Raw genomic sequence first — 12,535 nt, forward strand, 5'->3', positions numbered from 1 at the left:
ATCTGGGATCTCACCATCGGCAAAGGTCTGGCTGATGTAATAGGACACCTCGAGCACATTGGTTGCGTTGTGCTCTGGGTCTGCAGAGAACTGTGTGGCATTGACGAACTGGCTCTGTCTGGGACTGCAGGTGAGCTCGCAGAACAGGGTCATGAAGTTGAAGAAACATGCCGGACACCTGGCACACAAAAACAGGGACAAGTTATGAAGTCCATATTATATTACTGCCATAAACTGGGCAACTCTCCCAATGTAAACTGAGTCAAGCAAGTGCATGTTTGGTTTCAACTGAAAATGTGACTTATTAACCAATAACCTGCTCATGACTCAATAAAGGGTCAGTGTTGTTATTCCGATTCACAAACTGCCTAGTGTATCTGTCTCTTCATAGAGGTATTTCAGCCTCACCTGGACAGGTACTGAAGGGGGATCTGGATATTACTCTTCAGAGTCGTGAGCTGTTGGGTGTCACAGCAAACCTCGTTGTCCCCATAGATCAGCCCAGGACAGAGCTCCTGAAAAATGCAAAAATAATAAATTCAAACAAATGCAGGACTTTAAACTTGCTGTATGCTTAAAATAACCTTGTTTTTTTTTTTAATCTAATGCACTTTACTAAAACAAATAAAATATACTTTCTAAGATCTTTAACAGTAAAAGGAAAAAAATAAACATGTAAACCATGGGAACAAAAAATAATGAAATGCGTTTACTAAAACAATGCGGAAAAAAAAGGAGCAAAACATGCTGAAGCATCACAAGAATGAGAACACCAGCAAAAGAAAGTTCAATACTAAATAGAAATACTAAAATTAAATTCTTTAGATTTTGGGGTAAAATGTGACCTGGACATATTTTTGTGATATTTACCATGAATCATTGCTTTCGATGACAATTTCATTCAATTTTTTATGTGATTCTTTGCCAACCGTTTTCCCGGGAAACGGAAGACAGAAGTGTTTACGATAGTCTACAAAACAGACACTCTTCAGCAATTTGTTTATTGCTGATGTTGTTGTAGAAATGAAACTTCTCATAGTGCGTTCATGTAAAAGGATAAGTCCACTGAAGAGTTACCTACTGTAGTCTACAGGGCTTTAGGGGTTCCTACGCTTTAAAGTACAGGAAATGCCAAGCGTGGCGGTCTCCCACGTCTGAACAGTGGCTGATCAAATCAGATTTATTTTTTATTTTACATCGATTCAAACCTTGGTCTTCGTTCACACACACTGCCTACAGCATTGATCACTGTGTGGTTTGACATGCGAGATAACCGGAAGAATCCCTTTCCAAAGGTCAAACTGAAGCCACGTTAAAAGCGTAGAGTCGAGTCTCTGTTAGGCCTGTCACAATTGTGAAATTTTTTTCTGACAATAAATGGTCAAATAAATAATTGTAATAAATTATGTAACTGTCTGTCTTGCTCATGTCACTTTCAGTGTTACCCTATAATTAACATATATATATATATATCATAGATACATAACTAATTAATATGCATCTCTTTTGTTAATATGCATCTCTTTTAATGTGGACCAAGATTCAATCTTGGTCCACATTGCATTCACACTGGAGCCCAGCAAACCAGTATTATTATGAAGTCAGAAACTATAATATTTAATATGAAGTCAGACAGATGTGGGTTTTTTATATTCTTCTTTCGGTCTCAACAGAAATAAAATAAGTGACCGTTCACCTCATCCATGTGTTGCCAAAGCAAGAATGTTTGGGATGAAGAAGCGAATGTTAGAGTCAGATTTGATGACAAACTTTTAAGTTACTTTGACAAAACCTTGTCTTAAAGTTTGAAAGTTTGACCCAGAGAAGTCAATAAAATGTTGCTAGCATGTTTTAGGATATTGTTAAAATGTTTTAACTAGTTAACGGGCAAACATGTTTTTAGCACATTGCTATCATGTTTTAACATGATGTTAACATGTTTCTAGGACGCTTTACCAAGCTGCTAACAGGTTAACACACTGCTGTTTAACACATTAATATCTTGATAGCACAGCATGATAACTCGCTGCTAACATGTTTTAGCACATTAATATCATGATAGCACAGCATGATTTAACTCGCTGCTAACATGTTTTAGCACATTAATATCATGAAAGCACAGCATGATTTAACTCGCTGCTAACATGTTTTAGCACATTAATATCATGAAAGCACAGCATGATTTAACTCGCTGCTAACATGTTTTAACACATTAATATCAGATAGCAAAGGATGATTTAACTCACTGCTAACATGTTTTAGCACATTAATATCATGATAGCACAGCATGATTTAACTCGCTGCTAACATGTTTTAACACATTAATATCATGATAGCACAGCATGATTTAACTCGCTGCTAACATGTTTTAACACATTAATATCATGATAGCACAGCATGATTTAACTCGCTGCTAACATGTTTTAGCACATTAATATCATGATAGCACAGCATGATTTAACTCACTGCTAACATGTTTTAGCACATTAATATCATGAAAGCACAGCATGATTTAACTCGCTGCTAACATGTTTTAGCACATTAATATCATGATAGCACAGCATGATTTAACTCGCTGCTAACATGTTTTAACACATTAATATCATGATAGCACAGCATGATTTAACTCGCTGCTAACATGTTTTAACACATTAATATCATGAAAGCACAGCATGATTTAACTCGCTGCTAACATGTTTTAACACATTAATATCATGATAGCACAGCATGATTTAACTCGCTGCTAACATGTTTTAGCACATTAATATCATGATAGCACAGCATGATTTAAAGGAACACTTCACCTCTGGAAAGATGAATGTGTATTTAAAATGGGTCATTTATGTAGAAGAAATGTGAAATTATTTTTGAATTTGGAGCCTTCTAGACTGAGAAAAGACAGAAAATGTATTTTTGGCTTATGGGGATGAAAGACAACAACTCCCAGAATGCACTTGCTTCGCTGCCCTAGGAGGAGGCCACGCCTACCGGTAAGATATCGCAGTAAACAACAAGGCTATGCTACTAGTGAGTCTCCGTGAGTCTGCCCAGTATTTTGATGTCGCCCAAAATGTCCAGGATTCGGCTTTTGCGTTCTTCAGTCGCCATTCCTCATGTTTACTGTGACGAGCAGGAACGAGACTGACGGCCGCGGAGAACGATGCGAGGCCGGTGGTGTGATTACTGATGAGTGGCGCCGGCGCCTGTGAGACGCACCGGTCTCGCATCTCTCACGGAGGAGCGGGAATTTTCCTAGCAATGTTAAAACGCACATCAAACGATCACTTGTTTAGCGTTCATGTAAACACTACACTCAGATTCACCAATCAGCATGAATTCAGTTAGATTGAAACAAAAGGTGTGCATGTAAACTATGAATGCTACTGCAGAAAGCAAAAGCCGAATCCTAGACATTTTGGACGATCTCGACGGCCGGACATGTCCGGGAAAAAGAGGATGGTCACCGCTACTACTCAGCTTTCTCCACAGAATAAGAAACTGTTAGCTTAGCTTCTAAATAAAGAATGGCTGACATTATATGTACATTCTGTGAGTGAGATCCCTCTATGGGCGGGTTGAAAACATGCGGAACAGCGCCTTCTACTGGATAAATGATGAGCTAGTGTTTGTAGTCTTACCCTTATTCAAAGAAATTTGACTTCCTGCTTTTTATGACGCAAATTGACGATTTTTGCGTCATAAAAAGCAGGAAGTGGAATACTTAAATCCTTATTTCTCCCATCTCAGGGGAAAATAAGGGAATAAACCATGACCATTCGAAAATGTGACTGGGTTTCTAAAGATACAAAGTCTAATGCAAATGGGTGAAGTGTTCCTTTAACTCGCTGCTAACATGTTTTAGCACATTAATATCATGATAGCACAGCATGATTTAACTCGCTGCTAACATGTTTTAGCACATTAATATCATGATAGCACAGCATGATTTAACTCGCTGCTAACATGTTTTAGCACATTAATATCATGAAAGCACAGCATGATTTAACTCGCTGCTAACATGTTTTAACACATTCATATCATGATAGCACAGCATGATAACTCGCTGCTAACATGTTTTAACACATTAATATCATGATAGCACAGCATGATTTAACTCGCTGCTAACATGTTTTAGCACATTAATATCATGATAGCACAGCATGATTTAACTCGCTGCTAACATGTTTTAGCACATTAATATCATGAAAGCACAGCATGATTTAACTCGCTGCTAACATGTTTTAACACATTAATATCAGATAGCAAAGGATGATTTAACTCGCTGCTAACATGTTTTAGCACATTAATATCATGAAAGCACAGCATGATTTAACTCGCTGCTAACATGTTTTAGCACATTAATATCATGATAGCACAGCATGATTTAACTCGCTGCTAACATGTTTTAGCACATTAATATCATGAAAGCACAGCATGATTTAACTCGCTGCTAACATGTTTTAACACATTAATATCAGATAGCAAAGGATGATTTAACTCACTGCTAACATGTTTTAGCACATTAATATCATGAAAGCACAGCATGATTTAACTCGCTGCTAACATGTTTTAACACATTAATATCATGATAGCACAGCATGATTTAACTCGCTGCTAACATGTTTTAGCACATTAATATCATGATAGCACAGCATGATTTAACTCGCTGCTAACATGTTTTAGCACATTAATATCATGAAAGCACAGCATGATTTAACTCGCTGCTAACATGTTTTAACACATTAATATCAGATAGCAAAGGATGATTTAACTCACTGCTAACATGTTTTAGCACATTAATATCATGAAAGCACAGCATGATTTAACTCGCTGCTAACATGTTTTAGCACATTAATATCATGATAGCACAGCATGATTTAACTCGCTGCTAACATGTTTTAGCACATTAATATCATGAAAGCACAGCATGATTTAACTCGCTGCTAACATGTTTTAACACATTAATATCAGATAGCAAAGGATGATTTAACTCGCTGCTAACATGTTTTAGCACATTAATATCATGAAAGCACAGCATGATTTAACTCGCTGCTAACATGTTTTAGCACATTAATATCATGATAGCACAGCATGATTTAACTCGCTGCTAACATGTTTTAGCACATTAATATCATGAAAGCACAGCATGATTTAACTCGCTGCTAACATGTTTTAACACATTAATATCAGATAGCAAAGGATGATTTAACTCACTGCTAACATGTTTTAGCACATTAATATCATGAAAGCACAGCATGATTTAACTCGCTGCTAACATGTTTTAACACATTAATATCATGATAGCACAGCATGATTTAACTCGCTGCTAACATGTTTTAGCACATTAATATCATGATAGCACAGCATGATTTAACTCGCTGCTAACATGTTTTAGCACATTAATATCATGAAAGCACAGCATGATTTAACTCGCTGCTAACATGTTTTAACACATTAATATCAGATAGCAAAGGATGATTTAACTCACTGCTAACATGTTTTAGCACATTAATATCATGAAAGCACAGCATGATTTAACTCGCTGCTAACATGTTTTAACACATTAATATCATGATAGCACAGCATGATTTAACTCGCTGCTAACATGTTTTAGCACATTAATATCATGATAGCACAGCATGATTTAACTCGCTGCTAACATGTTTTAGCACATTAATATCATGAAAGCACAGCATGATTTAACTCGCTGCTAACATGTTTTAACATTAATATCAGATAGCAAAGGATGATTTAACTCACTGCTAACATGTTTTAGCACATTAATATCATGAAAGCACAGCATGATTTAACTCGCTGCTAACATGTTTTAACACATTAATATCATGATAGCACAGCATGATTTAACTCGCTGCTAACATGTTTTAGCACATTAATATCATGATAGCACAGCATGATTTAACTCGCTGCTAACATGTTTTAACATTAATATCAGATAGCAAAGGATGATTTAACTCACTGCTAACATGTTTTAGCACATTAATATCATGATAGCACAGCATGATTTAACTCGCTGCTAACATGTTTTAGCACATTAATATCATGAAAGCACAGCATGATTTAACTCGCTGCTAACATGTTTTAACACATTAATATCAGATAGCAAAGGATGATTTAACTCACTGCTAACATGTTTTAGCACATTAATATCATGAAAGCACAGCATGATTTAACTCGCAGCGTACATGTTTTAGCACATTAATATCATGATAGCACAGCATGATTTAACTCGCTGCTAACATGTTTTAGCACATTAATATCATGAAAGCACAGCATGATTTAACTCGCTGCTAACATGTTTTAACACATTAATATCATGATAGCACAGCATGATTTAACTCGCTGCTAACATGTTTTAGCACATTAATATCAGATAGCAAAGGATGATTTAACTCACTGCTAACATGTTTTAACACATTAATATCATGATAGCACAGCATGATTTAACTCGCTGCTAACATGTTTTAGCACATTAATATCATGATAGCACAGCATGATTTAACTCGCTGCTAACATGTTTTAGCACATTAATATCATGAAAGCACAGCATGATTTAACTCGCAGCGTACATGTTTTAGCACATTAATATCATGAAAGCACAGCATGATTTAACTCGCTGCTAACATGTTTTAACACATTAATATCATGATAGCACAGCATGATTTAACTCGCTGCTAACATGTTTTAGCACATTAATATCAGATAGCAAAGGATGATTTAACTCACTGCTAACATGTTTTAACACATTAATATCATGATAGCACAGCATGATTTAACTCGCTGCTAACATGTTTTAGCACATTAATATCAGATAGCAAAGGATGATTTAACTCACTGCTAACATGTTTTAGCACATTAATATCATGATAGCACAGCATGATTTAACTCGCTGCTAACATGTTTTAACACATTAATATCATGATAGCACAGCATGATTTAACTCGCTGCTAACATGTTTTAGCACATTAATATCAGATAGCAAAGGATGATTTAACTCACTGCTAACATGTTTTAGCACATTAATATCATGATAGCACAGCATGATTTAACTCGCTGCTAACATGTTTTAGCACATTAATATCAGATAGCAAAGGATGATTTAACTCACTGCTAACATGTTTTAGCACATTAATATCATGATAGCACAGCATGATTTAACTCGCTGCTAACATGTTTTAGCACATTAATATCATGAAAGCACAGCATGATTTAACTCGCTGCTAACATGTTTTAGCACATTAATATCATGATAGCACAGCATGATTTAACTCGCTGCTAACATGTTTTAGCACATTAATATCATGATAGCACAGCATGATTTAACTCGCTGCTAACATGTTTTAACACATTCATATCATGATAGCACAGCATGATTTAACTCGCTGCTAACATGTTTTAACACATTAATATCATGATAGCACAGCATGATTTAACTCGCTGCTAACATGTTTTAGCACATTAATATCATGAAAGCACAGCATGATTTAACTCGCTGCTAACATGTTTTAGCACATTAATATCATGATAGCACAGCATGATAACTCGCTGCTAACATGTTTTAGCACATTAATATCATGAAAGCACAGCATGATTTAACTCGCTGCTAACATGTTTTAGCACATTAATATCATGATAGCACAGCATGATTTAACTCGCTGCTAACATGTTTTAGCACATTAATATCATGATAGCACAGCATGATTTAACTCACTGCTAACATGTTTTAGCACATTAATATCATGATAGCACAGCATGATTTAACTCGCTGCTAACATGTTTTAGCACATTAATATCATGATAGCACAGCATGATTTAACTCGCTGCTAACATGTTTTAACACATTAATAGCATGACAACACATTCTAGCATGATTTAACATGTTACAAAACGCCACGGTGTTGCATTTAACATGTTGCTAGCATGTTTAGTAAATGACAGATTTTTAATTCCTTCTAAACATCACGAAGATCCGACTAACGGTTGTAAAGGGGAAGGTGCTCTTACCTTTAGCAGTTCCTGTCCTTCATCAGGTAATGGTTTAGGAGGGCCTGTGTAATTGCAGTTTAACTTCTTCTCCTTCACTACAGCGGAGTTTCCACATTCCCCGTACCAGATACAGTGCTGGCCGTGCACCTGGGCGGACACACGCGAGGAAACAACAGTTTAGGAAGAACAATTTATAAACAGTATTTATTCATCTTTCAGATCATCATCATCTGCTCCGAGCATCTGTTCGGCATGAGACGCAACGACTGATGTTTAAAATTAAATGTTCCTCAAAATCATGTTTCTTCCCCTTTTCAGTTTTATGTGTGGGGTTACTTTCAAGATATCACAAGAATTCACTTTATTTGGTAAAAAAAAAAAAAAAAAAAATCCCTCAAATAAACCCGCCAAGACTGTAACCACGTGACCCATCGTGAGCGAGTCTCACTGAAACCAGAGGCGGTGTGCATTCCTCAGCTATTCCGTCAGCTCTGCAGTCATGTGACTAGAATTCAGCAGAACCGCGTCTCCACCCAGTCTGAACTGAACTGATGTAATCAAACTGACATACTGTACTAGGACTTACCGATGTGAAGATCAACAACACTAGTTTTTTAAATGGCAAATGGTACAAAGTGTTACAAAAGGTCAAGGGTGAACATTTAGACTCAGGAACTGTCAAGCTTCTGTTGTGCTGAGCCTGAATCTGGAAACAGAAGAGGAGTGACTTGACTGTGCATGTGACTTGACCTTACGCAGGAAACTTCGGGACAGCAGAGTCATTTCTTTTTCCTTGTTTGGTCTGTTGTGCTGGACGATACAAGGACAACCTTATGACTCACTTCTTGCCATGAAACTATGAGTAGGCTGGGCCTAAGAAATTCAGATCATTCACATGTGAAATCCCATACAAAGCAAAGATCTCCCAAAAAACTAGCCTAGTCATGGTTTGTCTTTTCTTCAAAACTGGTCCAAACTTTTTAAAGCCAGTTACATAATAAGATAGATCATTCTAAGACCTCTTGTCTAACTGTTAGTTGGTCGAACTAGTGCTTAAGACACGGTCTTAAATCAGTGGCTAAGTTTATGCAACGGATCATAAACATAAGAGACTGAACTGAATCTTCCCTCGCTGTTCTTCTTAGTCATACACGACTATGATAAATAAAGCGTCATAACAGCCAAGCCCAAATATTCTATTGTTCACAAATCCTAATACCTCCAGGTCACTGATAAACCTAATTTAGAAGAGTGCATAGATAAACCCTTACTTGACTAACAAGTGGTAATGGACCAATATTTCTCAGGCTGAGAAAAGTCATATTTTTTTCAATACCATTATTAATTTCAAAATGGCTAATTATCATGCAAGTGCTCTGAAATATAACAAGTGCTTTTGTCGGTGGGTGACAATAGGCTCTATTTTCAAATATTTTAGTGAATACTGTTGATATAATGTGAAATAAATGCACGTTTTTTTGCTATTAAAATTACATTGTATTTTTACTTTTAATGTGGTTGAAATTGATTATAAATATGATAATGTCAACAAATATCAATTCCAATTCCATTTTTAAAACGGCTACGTTCAGGACATGTATTATGCAAATTTCATTATGATGGAAGGAAAGCTCTGATTTTGAAAACGTTTGTATTTATAAAATTAGAGTATAATACAAATCTACATTGCCATTATTCATCAAATATGTGTAGTGTTGTATGACTCGCACACACAGATCTTTTTTGGTCATCTTGAACAGCGCGGAAAATGACGACGAAAGCCTATATTGAGTTCTGATTGATTATTCGCTGATATTTATAATTCATTATTATCAGCAGATAATTTCAATATTTAATTTGCATACGTTTTACATAATACGCAGCACGGTTCATCTAACAGGGATGCTTCTTGTCTTGTTTATTCCAACAAGGGTGATGCCAAGACAGTATTTTTATGGTCTTGTCATGGATCAGACTCGAGTAAGCCGAGTCTCGACTACAACACTGAAAACATGAGCTGAAAATCTATTTGAAACGATGCTGTATCCAATCTTTCATTTATTCAAACTAGATAAATATGACATTGTATTTGACATTATGTAAAAAATTATAATAAATAAATGAGTACACGTAGGCACAGATTAATACAAAATGATTCCTTGATAGCCTAACTTGAATTGTTTTTAATTCTCAGTGTTGTGTACAGTAAACGTGTTTCTGTCCAAGGTTTGAGTGGAGTTTAGTTTTTTCCCTGGTGCAGTGCTTATTTTAGTGCAGGTTTTTCAGTATTATTTTGACAGACCAAGGGTATTCTTAGAGAAGGAAGCGAAAGTATCAGAATGAAGAAGTTACACAAACTGTAGGCCTTAAAGCTTTACTAGACAGAGGGAAGCAAGGACGTCACTAGGCCCTTTTAAGAGGGGCTTCAGGCCCTAAATGTCCACCTAGCCCGCCGAAAAATGTGTGATTACCTGCGTAATCGGTACACGAATTTGTGATCGCCCCATTAAAACTCATATGAAAACTCGATTCGTCAGTGTTTCTCAATCCGCAGAGGATAATGTGTGTTGTTACGATATCGGTGCAGTTCTTTGTCATAAATGCAGTTTACATTATGTGACGCGAGAGAAATGCACCACGGTTTCTCATTCACTGTGAAAGGTTTTCGCTGCGTTCACCCCTCATCACACTACAGGTGTTTTCTTGTTACAGGTGTAAACTTTGCTAACGAGCGCTTCAGTTCACACACACAAAGACATACTTTAGCAAATATTATTGTCATTTTCATTTGAAACGGATTATTGCGGATGATGTAGCATTAGATTAACCTGCAGGCATGCAGAGAAATGATTAACGGCACTTTAAAAATGTTTTGTTGGTTTAACATAAAAATGCAAGTAGCCTTAACTTGGGTGGCTTAAAATTGAGTTCTTTTAAACTAAAATTTTGAGTTAATACAAAGAAAGATTAGTTTAATCAACAGAAAAGGTATGATAACAAATCATGAAAATGACAGCCTGGGTTTTAATTTCACTTTGAATTTTAGAAGTGGCATATTGATAGAATAATGTGCTGTTATTATTAACAATAGCAATGGTTTAGTACAGGGCAGATCGCACATATTGCCAATCTAGACAATTACACTAATATGAGGTTTGTGTGTTCTACATGAATATAAGTTTAGTAAAAAAACGCTTGGAAATAAAATCAATACTCAGAGCCCGCCTCGATATGTAGTGTTCCTACCATTGATTGAAATCCTAAAATTAGAATTAGGAAGTAGGACACAGCCAAACAAATGAGCTCAACTAGGATCACTTGGTTACCAAACACTCGTGATGTTTGTGTCAGGTTACTAACGGGGAAATTATATTCTGACTGAGTCACTAGCATGAGTCAAAAGATCAGATACAACACTTGAAAACGTCATGAAAGTTGATTTAAATGTTTCAGATTTGGTGTGAAACATGGATTGTGCCAAACAAACACCGGCTGCACGTGCTAGACTAGAGAATGCGACCTTTAACCCTACATGAGATTAGACCGTTGCATTGGACTACATCCCAACAAACACACAAGCAGGGAGCTCGAAATAAAAATGACCCTGTTTTTTGTTTTTAGAAGGAAAAGCTAAATGAAAGCAAGAGCACTTGAACTTGGGACTTAGACAGGTAATCCCCTCTCTGCATCTATTTCTAGTCGACGTGAGAGTGTGTTGGATCTCAAAACCTAGTGAGTTACACACAGAGACAGCATCTTCGTGCATCACAGGATATATGATAGTAAATCCGAAGGCCAAAACAATGCTGCATGCACAGGTGGCTCACTAGGTTTTGGGACACATCCATCATCATCATCATCATCATCCAGTGTGTCGTAACGCAAAGGCACATCTGACTCAATCAGCTTAACATCTCTCTTCCCTTCCTTTAAAAACACCAGAACAGCGTTTCCAGTTAACTAAACGCTGATCTTGCAGGTTAGATCATCATGTGCTCTTGTGTAAATCTGAAAGGACTGACAGATTATTCTTATTATGTAGACTAATCATATTTCCTCCGTCCATAAGCTTCGATTGTAGTTTAACTAACGTTAACGTTAGACGAAAAGAGCCCGTTTGGTTCTTCCAACGACAAAAATACATTTCATACTAGTAAAACCAGGGCTTTTGACTTCAACCATACACATAATTTCTTTCTGGGATTTGACCAGACGTGATCTGCCAACTCTTGGAAAGTGTCTGGCTAACGTTAGTTGAAGTTTGTGCTAGGCTACAAATACGTTACACAAGTTACAGCAACAACAACATAAACAAAAGGCGCGGCGTCACACTTACCCACTGTGATAATAAAATTATGGCCCATAAAAGACAGAAAATCAGTTTTTTCCCCGGCAGAGGCATTGCTCCTCTGACTCCAGAGCTCTTCTCTAGAGTAACTCTCGTCTGCTGGGCTGAAGCTCAAGCTTTCTTATTTGCTTCCTGTTATCAAACGCCTTCCTCTCTGATTGTGTGTGTGCGCGCGCGCGCGGG

At 36.7% G+C, this 12,535-nt stretch overlaps 1 protein-coding gene across 1 annotated transcript in view; it reads right to left on the minus strand.

The window, feature by feature from the left end:
* The window catches only part of npc1 (Niemann-Pick disease, type C1), a 29,676-nt gene extending 17,167 nt beyond the window's left edge, over positions 1-12,509 (minus strand). Inside the window, exons 1-4 of the mRNA XM_079614295.1 lie at positions 12,341-12,509; positions 8,023-8,151; positions 409-515; positions 15-178 (exon numbers count right to left, since the gene is read on the minus strand). Coding sequence (XP_079470421.1) covers positions 15-178; positions 409-515; positions 8,023-8,151; positions 12,341-12,406 — 466 coding nt within the window. The 5' untranslated portion in view covers positions 12,407-12,509. The remainder of the gene's footprint in view (positions 1-14; positions 179-408; positions 516-8,022; positions 8,152-12,340) is intronic.
* Positions 12,510-12,535: the final 26 nt, after the last annotated feature.

This window comes from Phoxinus phoxinus (genome assembly GCF_949152265.1).
Source record: "Phoxinus phoxinus genome assembly, chromosome: 5".
Lineage (NCBI taxonomy): Eukaryota > Metazoa > Chordata > Actinopteri > Cypriniformes > Leuciscidae > Phoxinus > Phoxinus phoxinus.